The sequence below is a fragment of the Squalius cephalus genome, assembly GCF_949319135.1.
Source record: "Squalius cephalus genome assembly, chromosome: 6".
NCBI classification, from domain to species: Eukaryota; Metazoa; Chordata; class Actinopteri; order Cypriniformes; family Leuciscidae; genus Squalius; species Squalius cephalus.
In genome coordinates, this window is record NC_137127.1 from 21,779,684 (window position 1) to 21,802,444 (window position 22,761).

The window sequence follows — 22,761 nt, forward strand, 5'->3', positions numbered from 1 at the left end:
CGGGTGAATATTAGTGCGAATGCTACAGAGAAAATACAGGCCTAAAGTTGAAGTTTTGCCTTTCTGAAAACTTCATAATTGAAAAATCAAATTCTCTTAGTTGGGTCTTTTCTTTTTTTCCCTTTTTCTGTTTTTTCCCTTTCTTTTCTATTTTCCATCATTTCCTGAGTTGGATGCTGCACATTTCCTGGACACTGGATGATTTTTGAAGAAGGTTTTGTACGTGTATTGTCCCTGCTTCACATCAGAAAAACTATTGCGAGCAGGAACTGGCAAGCCCATATAAGGACAAGCTTTGTGGATCAAGGAATGAATGGAGTGGTAGGATTGTGCATAGTTTTTTCCTCCCTTTCTGACTGAACTGTGTTGCTCAAAATTCAATTGCGGAAGAAGGATCTTGTGTAAGCAGCATTGAACTGGAACTGAGATTTAGTGAAATCCTAATTCATATTGAGACTGTTATTGTGAAAATAACTTAAAAAATAAAATTATTCTCTACATTAAATAAGCCAATTAGAAACAGTTTAAATAAATAGATACAAATAAATTGTATACACATTAATAGAGTAAGGGTCAATTAACTTTATTAGATTAAATCTAAATAGGTCACAAAAAAGAGAGAAACAATAATAGTTACAAACTAAATAGGAAATAAAAATCTATATAAATAAAGGTTATAAAAAGGTAACATTTATTTTGTTTGGTCTTTACTGCCATAGGCTACTTATTTTCCTTTGTGTTATGTGGTGATTTGAATTTCACTGCTTTATTTTATTTATTTATAATTTTCCTAAATACTTACCTGTTTCTAATGCAGCCAGTGTTGTCTCCATTTCCTTCTCCCCTTGTTGTTGACACCGTCTCCTGAGCGAGTCTAATCTTCTGGTCACTGGTCCAAATCTAAAAACGGTGCACTCCCTTCACGCTCATTTCCGTATTTCACTGTTTGAGAGTGACGGTGCGTGTCCACTGGCACGGAGCAGCGTTTTCAATTCATTCCTATGGAAGTTGAGCTTCACACTCGCGTAGTGCATTGTGGGACTGACAGCGGACCAGAGAGAGCGTTGAGAGCGTCAAAAGGTTGGGCAGTTCTCGACTTGCAAATGCAAGTATCAAGTGAAAAACGCGGTCGGCAGCCAATTGCTGAGGTTCGGGATGTGACGTCTGTCTTGAGTTTAAAAATATGCAAATTGTGCCGGAGTTTATGCTGGATTTAGTGCGTAAATCATTTTGTTTACAAATTAGACGCTTTGCAGTTGTTATATATATGTTAAATATTTCATTTTGGATGTGTTCATTGTGATTATATTGGCTGGTTTTATAAAAATTTATACAATTGAAAGGATATCTTTGCTTGGTGCATTTGGAAACAAAGCTTGTCTATTTCTAAATGTAATCGCGTGCATGTCTAATAATTATACTGTGTGTGTTGAAAAAAACATATATTAAACACACTTGCAACAGACACACACCAAAGCAGAGCGTTGCCAGCGGTACTTAGCGGAGTTTTAACGCTGTAGTTGGACGCGTTACATCTCAAATGGATACTTTTGCTAATCAAATGTTTCTCTTGAGAAAACAAATCCCTATAATTTCACATGCATTTTCTGTAGAGTTTCAGAGGTCTCAATATGAGCAATTTGTTCTCCGTACGATCTCAATATCAGAATGTGATGAGAACTTGTTCACAACCTGATTGGTCGGTTTTTATGATGTATTCCCTATTTTGAGACGGAACTTACCGAACATCCAAAATAATGCACTTTGTGCACTTTAAAATATGTGAATAATTATACATACCTTATTATAAGAATTGTTTAGATTTTTAAGTTAAAAAAGCATTTACATTTTTTCAAACATCCATTGGTGATTTAGGTATTCACTTTTTTGTTTGTCAGACAACTCCAAAGATGTAAATGCTTAAAAGTCGGGAGACAGCATTTTTGTATTTTTTTTTCAAACATTTGTTTACCCACACATTTTTGCATTTTAATCTAGACTAAAACATGCCAGCCAAAAAACAACATTATTCGCTTCATCACCAGCTCATTTGTTAGTCCCCTGTTGGTTTTGCCATGCTGCCTCACTTTATGGTCTACTTCCTGTCATGTGATTGCTCACATGATAGGCAGACCCAATAACTTTTAAAGACCTTCATGCATTAAATGGCTAAGAGGAATAAAAATATCTAAAATAACATGTAAGCCTATTTAAGACCATCTAATATATATATATATATGTATGTATATATATATATATATGTATGTATATATATATATATATATATATATGTATGTGTATATGTATGTGTGTATATATATATATATATATATATATATATATACCATCATGATATATATTGAGTGGTATAAAATGCGTGTCTTATGTGACAGTAGCCACGTTTCCATTACCCTTGAAATTGTGCAAACTGAAATGCGAATTGAAAATACGCCCAATGGAAACACGTCAATTTAGCAAAAACTCCCATATATCGCTAAAAAGTTTTTACAAAAAGAATTTTTCATAAAACTACAATGGAGACTATTTAGACAGAAGATGAGAGTTCTTTATTAAACTCATAAAAGACAAAAGAATTAAGGGAATACTGAATACAAAGAAATGCCACAATCAAGACCTTGAAGCATATATGAGGGAGAAACACCCAGAAACTATTAATACGTGGCCGCTCCCAAGTATGAGGGGCTTTCCTTGCCATTAATGCTTGGATAACACACCTACGTCTCCTTCGATTAATAATAATGGCTAGTGCGGTGGCTGTGATATATGTAAACCTACCAACATCCGTTGCCATGGTTTTTGGAATGACTTATCGCGAGAGGAAAAAATGTATGTTTCAGTCACATAACATTGGTTAATGGAAACGGTGTCATTGTGCTATAGCCTTTTATCGATATTTAGAAAATATCACAAAAGTTTTGCACAAATCTGTAATGGAAATGCGGCTAGTGTCACAAGCTGAACTTGATTGCAGATCATCAGAAGTCTTCACATACTTCTGCTTAACTTTTATCCTGAGCTTCAAGATCTGGACTCAAATATTTATGATGAATGTAAATTGTACATTAGGGGATTGGGGGTGGTTAGGTGAAACTATAGGTAGTGAGGGCCCCTTTTGAAAATTTGCTTAGGGCCCCCAAAATGCTACAGTAGGTCTCAGCCCTGATAAGTTACTGGACTTAAGTATCTTTTTGGCTACTTTGTACTTTGAGTATCAAGGATATTAGCAACTTGTACTCTCTACTCACTTACATTTTCAAATCAAATAAGTACATGTACTCTTTATTCCAATAGACATAACATTTTGCATGTCATCTAACTTTTCTGCAGCAGTTTATTTATGCTACAAAATAAGTAATGTCACCATTTACTGGACATTGTAGGCACCATTTCTTCTGTGTTTTGCTCTTACTCACTTAAACTGGCCAACAAGGTTACTTTTCACGAGTAAGAGTGCATTAGCAGGTAGTTTCTGAATCTTAGGTGTTTCATATCTGAGGTGAGGATGTGGCGACAGCCAAAACCAGCACGACTAGTGCAAGTAGGCATTGAATTTTTTTAGGCTTTAATTATAGTTAACATTATTTTATTTATCTGTTATATCAAAGAGACCGTGTTAAAGAATATTGGTTTACTTTTGCCCTTTTTTGAGCACTTGAGCTTAACTGATTCTTGAGTGCATATGTTTGTAGACGTCTAAGAGGCTGCTGTGTCGATGGGTTCAGTTTTATTTTGACTTTAAAAAATAAATGTGATTTGTTCTCCTCAGATCAGCTGTTTCTTGTTTTTTTACTGGCATGTCTCTTAGGTGTTGAGAACTAGAGCATCTTTGAGCCTACATTCAGTCCAAGTAAAGTACTTCAGTCCTGTTAAAATCACTGTTAAAAACAGATTACCTGGTTTCACAGACAAGGCTTAAGCCTATAGTCCCAGACTAAAATGCATGTTTGAGCTGTTTTAACTGAAAGTAACTAGCACCAAAATATCTTAAAATATGCAGTGCCATTGTTTTGTCTCAAGATGCACACCAGTAATGTTTCTTTTTTTCTAAGGCACATTTAAAAGTTACTTAAATGTCCTGATTTAACTAAGGTCTAATCCTGGCTTAATCTAAGACCTGTCTGTGAAACTGGGCCTTAGACTTTTACTCAAGTGGTGAAATTGAAATTGTTGACTTGTAATGGATTAATTTGAGCTGGCAGATAATTAATTTATCTGTCCTTTTACTCAAGTATGATTTTCATACTCTTTACACCTCGAGTGCATGTCCCATTGTCGAGTGCACAAGTGCATGTCCCATTGTCTCTATTAACTGTGTGAGACTAAGTTGATATTTGTAACCAATGAGAAATCATGAGTTTTAAAACAGCAAACTCTTGGCAAACCTTCTTAAGTTATGAAAAATGTGAAGTTCATGTGTAATAGGTCATGAGAATCTTAAGTGTATCTTCTGTATGGTCTCATGTCATTATATCTGTCCTGTTTTAAGATTTTTCATAATAAATGCCCAAACCAGACTGTTGAAGGGCATATGCAAAATCAGTCTCCGCCTCCTCGTGTGTGTCCTCGGCTCTGAGCAGATTCATGAATCACAGCATGTGCTGTTTTTGACACAGAAAAGGGGCGTTTGATTTGTCTTTGTGCAATGTAGGCCAGTAAAAGCTGTGCGTGTAAACCTTGTTCCGCTGGCCTCAAGAAGCTAGAGGCTGTGGTATTTAGCGTCCTTATTAGCGTGCCCGTTTGCGTCCCGCTCGGAGCAGGTTGAGTATAGGACCTGTTACATTTGGTGCTGTGACCTGGATGAGAGTGAGGTTTAGGGGGTGAGTATAACAGATGTAGACCAGAAAGAGCTGTGCGTGTCAACCTTTCCCCACGCGAGGCCAAAGAGGAAAACCGAGGGTCAACAAAATTAAACAAAGAGTGAGCTGATATTCAGCAGCATTTGTAAAAGATGCAGCAAACACCTTCAACATTTCTCTAAAGCCTTCTTAAATAGCCCTCTTTTCCCTTTGAGACGCCGCTGAGAGATTGATGACATGGGTCAGAGCATTACTATAAACCCACGGGAAGTGAAATATTGGCTGATTGCTGGTTTGGTGATTATGGTTTTTAAGATGTCAGTTTTTCATGGTCAAAGGCACAAGGAGCATTACTCACAGCACTTATACAGAGATACATCGTTTCCACAGCAACTGCTTCAGACACTGCAGTCAAATGTGTGTGAATGCATTCAATATGGAAACTGAGTAAATAATTTATTGAGCTCTGAATTATGAGTTCTATAAAATCAGTATTGCAGAAAGGTTTGTTCTAGAGATTTCTATCAAAAAAACTGAATGGGTACATTATAAGAAAAGTGAATTACTGTTGCAGTGTGTTGTGTTTTAGAGTGAAAGGAAATGTCTGTAAAGAACAGATAATGTCCTGTCAGAAAATTGCCAGCACCTTTTCCATTTTCTGCAGATTTTTTTTTCGTAGGGTTTATAAATATGAAGGAAAAACTATGGCCCATTTTGATGAACTATTCATAAAAGTTAAATATTTATGAAGTGAAACTGTCTTACAGGCTCTGATAAAATAATATATTACACACGTCCATTGTCTTGCTATAACATGAGCTCAGGCTCGAGAACTTCAGACATTTGGAGCTAGATTTCAGGTGTCTTAACCATTGATTCATGGATGCTGTATTCGGCTCATTTTCAAGGGATACACCAACATCACTGCCATCTTGGAAAGGTCAGCAGTTCATGTTTATGATGTACACGATAGTTTGTGCCATTATCATAATAATTCATTGTATAGTTTTTTTGTTTTGTTTTTATATACTTTTTATACATTATATACTTTTTTGTTGCTGGTAAATTTTATTATCAATCTATAATAATGCAATTTATAATATACATTTAAAACGGCTTTTAAAAATAAATTCGTCTGATTGACGAAAAAAAACCCAATATAAATCTTTAAGTCTTCAATCATTATCATTATGAAAGTGTTTACCACTTTCTCTTTAATTTTATAAAATCTGCATTAAACCGAATTGTCTGATGTTTATGAGGAACCAAATGTTTGGAACAGGTTTGCTGTCAGAAGCTCGCACCACATCTGTCAGTTTACATGCTTGAGTTTGACCTTTCCAATATGGCGGAAATCTCTGCAAGTAGCTAATGCAGAATCGACGTATTCATATTTATGGTCTCTTACCATATGCTGAACGATGAGGATTGTTTTGAATGTAAATGTGGCGGGTCTAATTTCCCTCCTGCTGTCTCAAAAATCAACTGTGACCACATACTGTGATGAAATCCGTTTGTTAAGAGCTGATTGTGGCCATTCAGATGAAGATAGACTCATATTGAGGAGCAGTTTTTAAAAATATCATAAAAATATTGAGAACAACTCAGTGTGAACAACTGAATTTTAAGGTAAATGCCATGGCATCAGTCAAGAACATGTCATAATTCACCCCCCAAATCATAAATAAATTATTTACAAAGTGTATTACAGCATTTGCATTCTTTAAAAAATTACTAATATTAGTTTGATTAATGAGAATTTGGAGGGAAGGGTCAATGCACTCCCACTCATACAAGTAGCCAGAGGAACATTTCTCTATTTACAAATATGACGAGACACGCATGTGTGAGTGATGTATGTATGCAATTTGTAGTGAAAACCATCCCGACAGATCTAAAATATAAACACTTATAATAGGCTTAATATTAGTCCCCCGTAAAGCCAGAACTTCAGACTGACGTCAGAAGTTCTGGACTCCATAGCAGCTTTCATTAGCCAACGACTGCCCAAGACGACGTAAAGCAAACAATCACAGTTTGTTTTGTTCTGTTTCATGTTTAGGGGCGTGAAAAATAACAGACCGGTGTGTAAAACTCTTGAACTCTTGGTATTTTAAAGAGTCTATGCCACGAACTTTACTTACTTCACATTCTTTTGAAAATCCAGCATTTAGTTGATCGCTCATTGTCACAGTTGTAAACACGACAGCTTTCTTCTTCCATGAGGGAGTTTGGCATCACGGCATCTTTGTTTCCAGGAGAGGAATGCTAAAGAACGCGACACGCGCCTCTCGGAAATTCTGTAGAATTCAACCAATCAGATGACGACTTCGAAACTTCTGAAATGTTTCCAATTTTGTATGCCATATGCATCAGACGTTCAGCCAGCGGTCTGCGGGCGTGACGTCTGAGGCTGAGACTAGCTTACCACAGTAAATCAGGGTAAGACAAAACACGTTTTGGAAGAAGGATTAATTAGCCTATGTATTGACTCATTATTTAAATTTTGTTAATTCTGAACAGAAAAAAAGTTACATAGTGTACCTTTATATCAGGGATGACCAGGCCATGTTTTTGTGAAACTCACCCCATAACTCTGTTAACTCTGAATGTTCAATGATGATAATTGAGTGAGTTGAAAAAGCTGCTTTCCTTAAAAATTTAAAACAATGAGACCTTAATTACAATTTCTCACTAAATATATTTACATGACATACAATTTGCCATCAGTGCAATACATAGGAATGTTGCATAAATACCAAATGTTAAACTTTTTCCTCTGTAAACAAAAATAAATGAGATGACAGTGATCGATATGACTCTTCTTGTAAAGCAACAATTACCACGTTCATACCAGATAAAACAACTTCACAGAAATCATCCTGAAAAACTCAGAACCCGGCCCATAAACACAATCAGATATGATTCAGCAATACTATAAACATGATTCATGTACAGTATGTAGCACGTGTACATAGTATATACTGATTTTCATACAGATCATGGATTGCTTTTGTATGAATATTTTCATGTAACTTTGGCGTAATTTTTTTTCCTTTTTTTTTTTTAGAATCAAAGTTGTTTCAAAAAATAAAAAGATGATATCAAACAGTCAACAAATGTGATGTAAGCTTGCCTTTCAGAGCCCATGTTCACAGTGATAATTCAGAAAGGCTGAAAGCCTATGGTAAAAAAGAAAAAAGGAAACATACAGGAACTAAACCTACGAAACAAACGAAAATAACATTCCACCCCTCCTGCCTGGACCAACAGCACTCAAGGTGGTTTTCATTGTTGTCAACGACTATAAAATTACAAACACGTATGAAGAGATTCGTAGCAGTCATCGCCATTTGAAAAAAATGGTCTCTTTTTAAAGTCGGCTCAAAATACAAAACGTTGGAGGGGAGAGGGTCCGAGCCGATGCCCACAGTCACTGCGAACACATGGGAGAGACGTCACCAAGAAAACGAGACATGCACCACCAGTGCTGTGTGAGAAAGGGTGTGTTACCAAAAATGCAAAAAACAAACAAACTACAAAAAATGGTGTGTGAATGAAAAGACGAACAAACACACACTTAAAGAGAGGATGATATACACCGGACAAAAGAATCAAGCAAATTTAGAAAGATACCAACTTCACCAATAATTTTTTTTTTGTAATTTTTTTTTTTTAAACTCATCATGTTTGGCACTTTATCTGAACAAATACAGGATCTGTTCAAAAAGACTAATCGTCATACAAAACTGTATTCAACGTCTCTTGAACATAACTTTGTAGAATATAATATTTGATAGAGAGCATACAGTAGGTAAACACTTTTGTACGTACTTGTAGTTTAAAATGAACATTCCAACAGATGTTTTACACACATGCACAAAAACAAACACAACCGTCTTGCGTTGCGATATCCCTCCTGCTCTTTTTTTTTCTTCTTCCCACTGGTTCTTTACGATACTTCCTCGGCTGACCGCGTTTCTGATTTGAGACGTACGAACTCTTTGGCCACTTCGTCGTTGGTCCTTTGCGAGAGTATTCTCATGATGGTCAGACCGGTATCGTCCATCGTTACACTCCTGGCGAGCGGATAGCAGGCATTCAGGCTGCCTTTTTCGGCCAGTTCTCTGAGCTGCAGGACCGTCAAGCCGATGATTCGGTCCTCTCGGGCGAAGCAGTAGTCCTTCACAGAGATGTGAAGCTCGTAGGCCTCTGGGCCATGTTCGTTACTCAGCACGCTGGACGGAGAAGGTACAAGAACATTTATATTAATACACATCCATGTATTATACACACGTTCCGGGTGTTAACTGACTGTGACATGCTGTCGATTACAATTCATCTCATCCCTCGGTTTGTAAAAACAAACAAGTGTACATATAATCAGGGCCGGATTTATCATATATTATGACGTAGGAAAAATGTATTGTTGTGCCCCCCCCATAAAAGATGAAGTGCTACGGCTATTTAAGACAGTATTGGCTATGACTCAACAAAGACAGTATTGGCTATGACTCAACAACAAAGACGCTCTTCTCCGCTCCTTAGCCTATAAATACAGTATATAGTGTTTCTCATCTTAAGTAAAGAAAACACTGTACTTATTCAAACAAGCAGGGCCCGGTTCCCCAAAACGTTCTTATAGCTAAGTAGTTCTTAACCTATTCCTTAACCTCTCTCTTAACGTTATGGCACGATTCCCGACACGTTCGTACGTTAAGTATATCTTCTGTAAGTCACACTTTCGTAAGGTTGGTCTGGACCACTCTTAGCTTTACCTTATCACTGTTGCAGGTCTATACGAATATAATTCTTAAGTTTTAATACACCCAGACAGTATTCAATTAGGCTAATTCAAGTGTTTTCATGCAAAGAATATAATTGTCATTACACTGATTGTTGTTAGATTTTTAATTATATTATTATACAATATTATTAATTTAATTAAAAAGCACTTTTAAAGGCCAGTGAAAGCATAGGCTACTGTCAGTTAAGTCCTATTCGGACTCTAATATTGTTTCTCATGGGCTTGTATGGTATTTTAAACATTTATAGGGGTGAGTCGGTGATTTTAGTGCCGTCCGAATCCATAATATCAGTGTTTTTTCTCACCCAACCCGCGTAAAAATCCCTGGCCAAATTAGTACCTACTGTTTTTTGACAAACAGGTCGTGTGGTAATTTAATTGCTGTCTGAATCTACATATCTGAGTTTACAAGAAGAGATTCAAAATCCACTGTTAAAACCCTTTTTGATCACTGCCGAGCACCGTACGTAACATGTAAACTTTTATTACTGAAATGCTGGAAAGTATTTCCAAGAACAATATTTCATCGCAGCTCCACCTCAGCGAACAAAAATGTGAAAGAGAAGAAAGCACGTACAAATTTGAAATGGTTATTATGGCAGCAATATATGATACAATTTAAAAATATGTAGGCTAGGCTATTATAGGCTATTATAGTTTGGATTATTTTTTATAATATCCCATGAGTCCTAATAAATGCAATTTCAACTATTTCTGAAGTGCTTCTTTTATAAAGAACACCGCTTTCTCGCATAATGCAGTGAAACAGCCCCTGCACGAGAGAATAATTGATTCTCGAGCCATCGATATCAACCAATTCAGCTCCATCGCCACGGACAGCACCCGGTAACGTCGCACGTAAGAAGGTATATCTTAAGCAGCTTCCTAAGGTATGGTTCGGGGAACACACTTAGGAACATAAACAACTTTGGTAAGATATATCTTTCGAGTCTTCTTAGCGCTCTAAGAGTGAGCGTTATCGGGGAACCGAGCCCAGTTCTTTATTTACCCTTGCATTGCAAACAAGCAGAGACGATCTTAAACAGTGGTTCTCAAAGTGTGTGGCATACAAAAAGCTAAGCTTCTGAGGTAGCCATCAAAAGAGCTCAGTTTTTTTGTTTATATCAATTATGTGCTGATCTATTTTTTTTTCTCATTGTTATATTTTTCAGTTTCAACAGCAACACAGACGCCTTGTTTACACCGAATGCAACTGTTATAGGGTGCAACAGCTAAAAGCCATCTACACTGGACCGCGACAAAGTAACTGTTGCAAATCCATTTGTCCTTATTGTCAGAAATAGTGTGAGCGCTTGGGAGCATGTCATAAATGGAACGGAGCATCAGTTTATTGTCGAGGATTTGTCGTGTCGCATCACACTGCATCCAATGTAAACAGAATCACTGATTATAATGGGTTTTATTGTATTCTGTCATGTTTGTCCGCTAGTATCAGGTATAGACACGGTGAAGGTGAAATAATTGCTGGTGCTTTTCAATGCCAATTTTCAATTTCAAGTAAATAATCTTTCATTTTTAAAAATGTTTTAATGGGGGCGGCAGATTCTTTTTAAAAGTTTAAGGGGGGAGGTTTGAGAACCATTGCTTTGAAATGTGTGTGGCACTTCATTTACGATAGAGGCGAGGTTGAGTAATGTGGTTTGACCGCAGTTTGATGATCCAATGGAATTTAGTAATAAACTCTGGTAAATCATGCTAGAACATGGTAAATCAAGGTAAACTAAGATAAATTCATGGTAAACTATGCTAGAACAGGGTAAATCATGGTAAACCATGGTAAATCAGGATAAACTATGGTAAATCATGCTAGAATGTGGTATATCATGGTAAATCATGCTAGAACATGGTAAATCAAGGTAAACTAAGATAAATTCGTGGTAAACTATGCTAGAACAGGGTAAATCATGGTAAATCATGCTAAAACATGGTATTTTCCATCTATGATATCAGTGGTTACATGCTTGCTAAATAAAACTTGATGTCTTTTGATGTTTTTGTGCTTAAAGGCCTTAAAGACCTTAACTGCTTGAACCCCGATAAATGCTGCTTGCAGCTTTAATTAGGGGTTCAAGCACGAAGTGCTGAAACACTATTGTAATTGTAAGGATTTTTAGGGGTTCAAGCACGAAGTGCTGAAACCCTATTGTAATTGTACTGATTTTTAGGGGTTCAAGCACGAAGTGCTGAAACCCTATTGTAATTGTACTGATTTTTATTAGGGGTTCAAGCACGAAGTGCTGAAACCCTATTGTAATTGTAAGGATTTTTATTAGGGGTTCAAGCATGAAATGCTGAAACCCTATTGTAATTGTACTGATTTTTAGGGGTTCAAGCACAAAGTGCTGAAACCCTATTGTAATTGTCCTGATTTTTAGGGGTTCAAGCACAAAGTGCTGAAACCCTATTGTAATTGTCCTGATTTTTATTATTATTCTTCCGCCGTAAAACGCATCGTGCAGCCCAAACCGTAAGTGCTGGAGCCTTGAAACTTTGCCAGATGGTAGTACAAAAATCGAGGAGAGGTTATCAAATTATGACCCCGATTGGCCAATAGGTGGCGCTACAGTAAGCAAAAGTATGAAATTGCTAATAACTCCTAGACGGTTTGTCGTAGCCTCAAGTGTCTTATATCACTGTAATCCTTGGCTCAAGACGGACAAAACGTATATCTCCGATTTCATTTCCGGTATGCAAATTTTTCCGCCATTTTGAATTTTGTCAAAAACCTACTTTTGCGAACTAGTCCTAGGTTTTTCGTCCGATCGGAAACCAAACCAGTGCAGAAATATTCTCTGGAGTCTGAATATCAATAATTATCGAAAAAAAGATTCCTGGTCGCTAGGGGTTGATAAATTTATGTTGTGGGAGGAGCCTATTTTACTAAAATGGCTATAACTCGAGAAGTAAATGAGATATCTTCACCAAACTTCGTACACATGTGTATGAGTTCAGTCTGGGGTCACAGTAAAGACATCACGACGATTGAACACTAGTTGGCGCTATAACATGAAAAAAACATGAAAAGGGCTATGATTACCTGACCGTTAGTCCGATTGACTTGAAAATTGGTATGCAGTGTCTTGGTCCAAGGTGCCATGTATGTCTATGAGGACATTGGCGTATCTCAAAAAACATGGCCGCCATCGACCAATGAAATTTGAGCACCTGTTAGACAAGGTTAATGGAGGCCAATCGGAACAAAACTCGATGGGCATGTTCGAATCATGGCTCTAGAGGTCTGTAAGAATTTTGAAAGAAATCAGCCACTAGTTGGCGCTAGCGAGTTTTTTGGCTTGCTAAATAAAACTAAATAACTTTTGATGCTTTTGTGCTTAAAGGCCTTAAATGCTTGAACCCCGATAAATGCTGCTTGCAGCTTTAATTATTATTATTAGGGGTTCAAGCACGAAGTGCTGAAACCCTATTGTAATTGTGCTGATTTTTATTATTATTAGGGGTTCAAGCACGAAGTGCTGAAACCCTATTGTAATTGTACTGATTTTTAGGGGTTCAAGCACGAAGTGCTGAAACCCTATTGTAATTGTGCTGATTTTTATTAGGGGTTCAAGCACGAAGTGCTGAAACCCTATTGTAATTGTACTGATTTTTATTAGGGGTTCAAGCACGAAGTGCTGAAACCCTATTGTAATTGTACTGATTTTTATTAGGGGTTCAAGCATGAAATGCTGAAACCCTATTGTAATTGTAAGGATTTGTAAAACGCATCGTGCAGGACAAACCGTAAGGCCTAGAGACTTGAAACCTGGCCAGATGGTAGGCCTCAATTTGGGGACAACCTATCAGAGTATGACCCCGATTGGCCCATAGGTGGCGCTACAGCAACCAAAAGTTCAAAATCGCTCATAACTCTTAGACCGTTTGTCCCAGGATCAAGTGTCTTATATCGTTGGAATCCTTGGCTCAAGGCGGACAAAATGGCTATCTCCGATTTGGATGTAGGCAGGGAAAATTTTCTGCTATGTCGAATTTTGTCCAAAACCTACTTTTGCGAACTAGTCCCTGGTTTTTCGCCCGATCGGAACCAAACCAGTCTAGGACAATTCTCTGGACTCTCTAGATCAATAATTATCGAAAAAAAGTTGAACTTTGGCATGTGGGTGGCTGTAACAGGGTCATTTAGAAAAGGGGCGTGGCAAAATACACTCAAAAGCCTATAAATCCCAAAGGAAAACTCAGAACTTCACAAAAATTGATGAGCATATGTGTCAGAACATGGTGAGGAAGCATGCAGAGTTTCATGGAGATCGGACCATAGGTGGCGCTATAACTGGCAAAAAGCCTTCATTCTTATTAGGGGTTCAAGCATGAAATGCTGAAACCCTATTGTAATTGTAAGGATTTGTAAAACGCATCGTGCAGGACAAACCGTAAGGCCTAGAGACTTGAAACCTGGCCAGATGGTAGGCCTCAATTTGGGGACAACCTATCAGAGTATGACCCCGATTGGCCCATAGGTGGCGCTACAGCAACCAAAAGTTCAAAATCACTCATAACTCTTAGACCGTTTGTCCCAGGATCAAGTGTCTTATATCGTTGGAATCCTTGGCTCAAGGCGGACAAAATGGCTATCTCCGATTTGGATGTAGGCAGGGAAAATTTTCTGCTATGTCGAATTTTGTCCAAAACCTACTTTTGCGAACTAGTCCCTGGTTTTTCGCCCGATCGGAACCAAACCAGTCTAGGACAATTCTCTGGACTCTCTAGATCAATAATTATCGAAAAAAAGTTGAACTTTGGCATGTGGGTGGCTGTAACAGGGTCATTTAGAAAAGGGGCGTGGCAAAATACACTCAAAAGCCTATAAATCCCAAAGGAAAACTCAGAACTTCACAAAAATTGATGAGCATATGTGTCAGAACATGGTGAGGAAGCATGCAGAGTTTCATGGAGATCGGACCATAGGTGGCGCTATAACTGGCAAAAAGCCTTCATTCTTATTAGGGGTTCAAGCATGAAATGCTGAAACCCTATTGTAATTGTAAGGATTTGTAAAACGCATCGTGCAGGACAAACCGTAAGGCCTAGAGACTTGAAACCTGGCCAGATGGTAGGCCTCAATTTGGGGACAACCTATCAGAGTATGACCCCGATTGGCCCATAGGTGGCGCTACAGCAACCAAAAGTTCAAAATCGCTCATAACTCTTAGACCGTTTGTCCCAGGATCAAGTGTCTTATATCGTTGGAATCCTTGGCTCAAGGCGGACAAAATGGCTATCTCCGATTTGCTCGCCCTTCAGGCGCCAAATTTGAGTAAATTGCATTTTTTTGAAAAACCTATTTTTGCAAACTTCTCTTAGGTTTTTGGCCCGATCGGAACCAAACCACTGCAAGAATATTCTCTGGAGTCTGACAATCAATAATCATCCAAAAAAATCACAATTTCAATTAGCGGTCGATAAGGGGAACCAAAATTTTTGATGGCACCAGGGCCACTTTTACTAAAACGGTTATAAATTGTGAACGGAAAGAGATTTTTTTGCTAAACTTGGGATACATCTTCCTGAGCTCAATCTGAGATCACTTGAAAAAAATCGCAACAATTGGCCACTTGGTGGCACTATAAAACGTTTATAACTTGTGAACGGAAAGAGATATTTTCGCAAAACTTGGGACACATGTTCATGAGCTCATTCTGAGGTCACTTGAAAAAAAAATCATGACAATTGGCCACTTGGTGGCACTATAAAATGGTTATAACTTGTGAGCGGAAAGAGATATTTTCCCTAAACTTGGGACACATGTTCATAAGCTCAATCTGAGTTGACAATGTGTGCCAATAAAACATCAAATGATTACACTGATATGAATATGGTATTGATAAAGCAAATTATAGATGTAATTATTGAGCCTTTTACCTATATCTGTAATTTGTCATTTATTTCAGGGATATTTCCAGACTGCATGAAAATAGCCAAAGTAATTCCACTGTTTAAAAAAGGAAATAAATCTGAATTTTCTAATTATAGACCAATATCATTACTTCCACAGTTCTCTAAAATTCTGGAGAAGTTATTTGCGATTAGACTGAATAAATTTTTTAATGAATTTAAGATTTTAAGTAACAGCCAATATGGGTTTCGTCCTAATCACTCAACTGCTACAGCAATTATGGAGCTAACTGAAGAAATCACCAATGCTATAGACAAAAAGCACTATTTAGTAAGTATCTTTGTGGATCTTCAAAAAGCGTTTGATACGCTAGACCACAAGATATTGTTGCATAAATTATATAAATATGGTATCAGAGGTGTGGCGCACCAATGGGTTACCAGCTATTTAAAAAACAGAAGTCAGTTTGTTGAAATTGATAATATAAAGTCTAAAAATTGCAGCATAACTTGTGGGGTACCACAAGGATCTGTCCTAGGACCTATACTTTTTCTTTTATATGTAAATGACATTGTGTCTGTGTCTCAGTTACTTAGGTGCATTCTGTTTGCGGATGACACCACTTTATTTTATTCAGGAAAAAATATAAAAGATGTCCTACAAATCGTAGAGAATGAATTTCAGAAAATCATGAAGTGGTTCAATGCTAATAGATTGTCCCTAAATATTAGTAAAACTAAATTTATGATATTTTGTAGTAAAAAGAAATATGTCGAAACATCATTGTTTATTAATGGATTAGAAATTGAAAGGGCACATGTGATTAAGTTTCTAGGTATTATGATTGACGAACATTTGACATGGAAATCACATATTGATAATATCAAAGTAAAGGTATCCCAAATAATAGGTGTGCTGCATAAAGTTAAAGATTATTTAAATAAGAATGCATTGTTTTTGTTGTATAACTCATTGATTGTGCCATATCTGACATATTGCATTGAAGTGTGGGGAAGTGCCTGTAAAACATATATTAATCCAATTTTATTTTTACAGAAAAGAGCGATTAGAGTTATTAGTGGAAGTGGATACAGAGATTCAACTAATCCTTTATTCATACAACTAAAAACTCTGAAATTTAATGGATTAGTAGAATATAACCTTCTAAAAACCATGTATAAAGCTCATTTAGAAAGTTTACCAAACAATTTGCAAAACAGATTCACTAAGAGGAAAAGTAGATATGAATTAAAAGGTACTGAGGTTTTTACAAAACCCAGGTTCCAATCGGCTGTAAAGGAAAAATGTGTCACAATCAAAGGAGTCAGTTTGTGGAACAGTCTTGATTGTAAAATTAAAACTTCTAAGTCCATTTATGTGTTTAAGAAGTATGTTAAATTATCAATGTTGCTGAAATATAATACTGCGGAGTAGCAGATCAACTTTACTGATGTATTTTTGTGTTTTTGATGTCTTAAAAAAAAGGAGACTGCTGCATGAGACAGCTCAAATGAACTGGAATTAATTTTGTGTTGATAGGGGGCAGACATTATAAGTATTTACTTCTTTCTGCTCCTTTTCATTCATGTTAAATGCTGTTGTTGCATTTGTTTTTAAATGAATGAAATAAATAATAAAAAATAAAAATTAAAAAATAAAAACATGAAAAAAATCGTGACAATTGGCCACTTGGTGGCGCTATAACAGTGAAAAAAATCATGAAAATAGCTATAAGCGCACCCAACTGTTAGTCTACTGAAAATTGGCATGCAGTGTCTTTGTCCAGGGTGCCATGATAGTCTATGAGAACATTGGTGTATCTCAAAAAACTCAGTATACGTCATTGGCACAATGCCTTGAAGGAGCCTTAGAAGTTTCAAGCCAGTGTTTTTTCACAGGAGTGACCTCCTAAGACTCCTGTATTCTTGCCAAGTCCAACAATACCAAACATGCCAGGTTTCGCCTTATGGTTTTTGTAAGTGTCATTTAGAACTTTAAAAAATTGTGTTTATCTTCAAAGCCGTTAGTCCGATCGAGGCAACAACAAAAAAACAAAGGAAATTTGAAAACATAGGTACATAGCTAAACAATAATGCCAAAATGTTAAAGGGGTGGTTGATTATGATTTCACTTTTCTAACTTTAGTTAGTGTGTAATGTTGCTGTTTGAGCATAAACAACATCTGCAAAGTTACAACGCTCAAAGTTCAAAGCAAAGGGAGATATTTGCTTTTAAAGAAATCGTTTTTTAAGGACTACAGCAAACGGTTGGTAGGGACTACACGAGCTTCCTCTCGGGTTAGTGACATCACTAACCCTATAATTTACATAAACCCCACCCCCGGGAACCAGATTTATAGATTATCATGACAGAATATGCTAATCAATGACTAGAAGATAACTACACATAAGCTACATAAATTCATCAACTAACCATTCAGAAACGTCCTGTTGCATTCTACATGTTGTCACTTCTTTACTGGAGTCTCTCCATCATTGTCTGACTCCAGTTTGAACATAAACATTGACATTTCCAGTGCATGTCTGTGTGAGGTAAAAGGACAGGAGCTCTTGAAGCTCCACCCCCTGTGCTGAGAGCAGCAGCTAATTTGCATTTAAAGGGACACACACAAAAACGGTGCGTTTTTGCTCACCCTCAAAAAGTGACAATTTTAACATGCTATATAAAAATATCTGTGGGGTATTTTGAGCTGAAACTTAACATACACACTCTGGGGACATCAGAGACTTATTTTACATCTTGTGAAAAGGGCATTATACCACCCCTTTAAAATTATGATAGGAACTGACAAAAAAATGAATTAAATCCAATCAATTTCACCCATGGATCATTTTGATGCTCTCACATGTTTGAAACGAACAATGATGGATTGTGATGAAATTTGTTTTGAATTGGGACTGGCGAATCCCCGTCCATACTGTCAATGACCATTCGCAAAGACACGCCCACTTTAGTTACTGTTGCTATGTCTGAAAAGCGACGCCACTCTCACACCACACCAAGTTCTCACGCAGTGAAAAATACATTACGGATCAGAGAGGAGACTGCGCGCTAACAGACAAGTACTTTTGATATGAAACAAATGGTGCTTTTCCACTACACAGTACCAGCTCGGCTCGGCTCGGCTCGGCTCGACTCGAATCGGCTTTGTTTGGTTTTCCACTGTGTAAAAGTTGTACCTGTACCTGCTTCCAGGTACTTTTTTTCGTACCACCTCCGGCAAAGTTCTAAGCGAGGCGATACTAAAATGTGACGTGAAAACACGGCAGACTGCTGATTGGTCAGAGAGAATCGTCACTATTCACTGCATCATCATTGCACGCGCCAGACGGAGTATCCTGAATAAAAAACAGCAAAAACAAAAAAATCCAAAAACAGCATACACTCGATTTCCTCCATTGTCCTGTGTGTGTGGCAGCGGATGTATCTCGTGTAGAAGATTATGTCACGGCAGTTTCCTGCGGCGTCGCTATTACGACCAGGTACTATTGTGGAGGTACTATCTGCAATGGAAAATGGAGCGAAAAGCGGGCCGAGCCGAGTCGAGTCGAGTTGAGTTGAGCTGGTAATGGAAAAGCGCCAAAAGTTTCACCTTTCAAATGTAGTAATTTTTTAGAGACATTTAAACAATAAATACCGTTTTGTGACTCTTTAATGTGTCTGACAGATCGCTGTAGACTCGAGGCTCAGTTAAAGCTGCTTGTGAACCAATCATCTCTTCCTTCTAGTTAATTTATAGCATTAAAATAAACATGAATGAACATAAAAGGAATGTTGTTTTAAAGTGCTAAGATGTCAGCACACTTTGTTTTTCAAATTTAAATCCTCCAATATTAATCTACTAACTCTCCTGACTGCTTTGTGGGACAAAATGGCGTATTATGATTAGTCAGATCGCCTGTCAATCAAACTCCCTGCGAAGGGTCAATTGAGAATGCCCGTGCGCACAATCCTGATCTAATCGACAACTTTGCAGTTGCACATAGGAAAGCCCGGAAAATCCCGCTATAATGTAAGAGAGCATCTTTTTTCTGTATTTGGACCTAGGCCTAACAATGTGTTATGGTGCGCTGTCACCAGTGTTTTTTTTGTTTTGTTTTTGGTGACCGTAGGCTCCTCCTGATTTTGTTAGTCATCTCATCTCTTATATGCTGTGTATGATCATATCCTGCCCTATTCATAGTAGCCTACTCGCGGACATTGCGTCATCAATGTCATCAATTGCGTCATCAAGGGGCCCGCCTTGATAATCCTACTTAAGGGCCCGGTGTTGGCTCGTTACGCCACTGAATATAATTGTCTAAACTCCTTATCAAAATTACATATTTACAACAAATTTGACACATATATATGGGCACACTTTGAGTACTACTAATAAAAGTGGTGGAGATCAGGCAAGACTGTAAGAAGACTCAGGCAAAAAGGTGCTATAACTGTAAAAACGCTTTAAAACCATATATTTCCTATGGTAAACTGCCTGTATTGGCTGTAAATTGACTTTTTCATCTATGATGGCAGTTGTTAAATGCTTGCTAAATAAAACGTAATGTCTTTTGATGCTTGTGTGCTTAAAGGCCTTAAAGGCCTTAACTGCTTGAACCCCGATAAATGCTGCTTGCAGCTTTAATTAGGGGTTCAAGCATGAAATGCTGAAACCCTATTGTAATTGTAAGGATTCGTAAAACGCATCGTGCAGGCCAAACCGTAAGGCCTAGAGACGTGAAACCTGGCCAGATGGTAGGCCTCAATTTGGGGACAACCTATCAGAGTATGACCCCGAATGGCCCATAGGTGGCGCTACAGCAACCAAAAGTTCAAAATTGCCCATAACTCTTAGACCGTTTGTCCCGGGATCAAGTGTCTTATATCGTTGGAATCCTTGGCCCAGGGCGGACAAAATGGCTATCTCCGATTTTGAGTTAGGCAGGGAAAATGTTCTGCTATGTCGAATTTTGTCCAAAACCTACTTTTGCGAACTAGTCCCTGGTTTTTGGCCCGATCGGAACCAAACCAGTCTAGGACAATTCTCTGGACTCTCTAGATCAATAATTATCGAAAAAAAGTTGAACTTTTGCGTTTGGGTGGCTGTAACAGGGTCATTTAGAAAAGGGGCGTGGCAAAATACACTCAAAAGCCTATAAATCCCAAAGGAAAACTCAGAACTTCACCAAAATTGATGAGCATATGTGTCAGCACATGGTGAGGAAGCATGCAGAGTTTCATGGAGATCGGACCGTAGGTGGCGCTATAACTTGCAAAAAGCCTTCATTCTTATTAGGGGTTCAAGCATGAAATGCTGAAACCCTATTGTAATTGTAAGGATTCGTAAAACGCATCGTGCAGGCCAAACCGTAAGGCCTAGAGACGTGAAACCTGGCCAGATGGTAGGCCTCAATTTGGGGACAACCTATCAGAGTATGACCCCGAATGGCCCATAGGTGGCGCTACAGCAACCAAAAGTTCAAAATTGCCCATAACTCTTAGACCGTTTGTCCCGGGATCAAGTGTCTTATATCGTTGGAATCCTTGGCTCAGGGCGGACAAAATGGCTATCTCCGATTTTGAGTTAGGCAGGGAAAATGTTCTGCTATGTCGAATTTTGTCCAAAACCTACTTTTGCGAACTAGTCCCTGGTTTTTGGCCCGATCGGAACCAAACCAGTCTAGGACAATTCTCTGGACTCTCTAGATCAATAATTATCGAAAAAAAGTTGAACTTTTGCGTTTGGGTGGCTGTAACAGGGTCATTTAGAAAAGGGGCGTGGCAAAATACACTCAAAAGCCTATAAATCCCAAAGGAAAACTCAGAACTTCACCAAAATTGATGAGCATATGTGTCAGCACATGGTGAGGAAGCATGCAGAGTTTCATGGAGATCGGGCCATAGGTGGCGCTATAACTGGCAAAAAGCCTTCATTCTTATTAGGGGTTCAAGCATGAAATGCTGAAACCCTATTGTAATTGTAAGGATTCGTAAAACGCATCGTGCAGGCCAAACCGTAAGGCCTAGAGACGTGAAACCTGGCCAGATGGTAGGCCTCAATTTGGGGACAACCTATCAGAGTATGACCCCGAATGGCCCATAGGTGGCGCTACAGCAACCAAAAGTTCAAAATTGCCCATAACTCTTAGACCGTTTGTCCCGGGATCAAGTGTCTTATATCGTTGGAATCCTTGGCTCAGGGCGGACAAAATGGCTATCTCCGATTTTGAGTTAGGCAGGGAAAATGTTCTGCTATGTCGAATTTTGTCCAAAACCTACTTTTGCGAACTAGTCCCTGGTTTTTCGCCCGATCGGAACCAAACCAGTCTAGGACAATTCTCTGGACTCTCTAGATCAATAATTATCGAAAAAAAGTTGAACTTTTGCGTTTGGGTGGCTGTAACAGGGTCATTTAGAAAAGGGGCGTGGCAAAATACACTCAAAAGCCTATAAATCCCAAAGGAAAACTCAGAACTTCACCAAAATTGATGAGCATATGTGTCAGCACATGGTGAGGAAGCATGCAGAGTTTCATGGAGATCGGACCATAGGTGGCGCTATAACTGGCAAAAAGCCTTCATTCTTATTAGGGGTTCAAGCATGAAATGCTGAAACCCTATTGTAATTGTAAGGATTCGTAAAACGCATCGTGCAGGCCAAACCGTAAGGCCTAGAGACGTGAAACCTGGCCAGATGGTAGGCCTCAATTTGGGGACAACCTATCAGAGTATGACCCCGAATGGCCCATAGGTGGCGCTACAGCAACCAAAAGTTCAAAATTGCCCATAACTCTTAGACCGTTTGTCCCGGGATCAAGTGTCTTATATCGTTGGAATCCTTGGCTCAGGGCGGACAAAATGGCTATCTCCGATTTTGAGTTAGGCAGGGAAAATGTTCTGCTATGTCGAATTTTGTCCAAAACCTACTTTTGCGAACTAGTCCCTGGTTTTTGGCCCGATCGGAACCAAACCAGTCTAGGACAATTCTCTGGACTCTCTAGATCAATAATTATCGAAAAAAAGTTGAACTTTTGCGTTTGGGTGGCTGTAACAGAGTCATTTAGAAAAGGGGCGTGGCAAAATACACTCAAAAGCCTATAAATCCCAAAGGAAAACTCAGAACTTCACCAAAATTGATGAGCATATGTGTCAGCACATGGTGAGGAAGCATGCAGAGTTTCATGGAGATCGGACCATAGGTGGCGCTATAACTGGCAAAAAGCCTTCATTCTTATTAGGGGTTCAAGCATGAAATGCTGAAAC

At 38.2% G+C, this 22,761-nt stretch overlaps 1 protein-coding gene across 2 annotated transcripts in view; it reads right to left on the reverse strand.

Annotated features, from left to right (window-relative positions):
• Window positions 1-8,207: 8,207 nt before the first annotated feature.
• unc13c (unc-13 homolog C (C. elegans)) overlaps window positions 8,208-22,761 on the reverse strand; it is a 558,188-nt gene continuing 543,634 nt past the window's right edge. For both annotated transcript variants that reach the window (XM_079873953.1, XM_079873952.1), the window contains exon 33: window positions 8,208-9,055. In XM_079873953.1, the coding sequence (XP_079730079.1) occupies window positions 8,770-9,055 (286 nt within the window). In that variant the 3' untranslated portion in view covers window positions 8,208-8,769. The remainder of the gene's footprint in view (window positions 9,056-22,761) is intronic.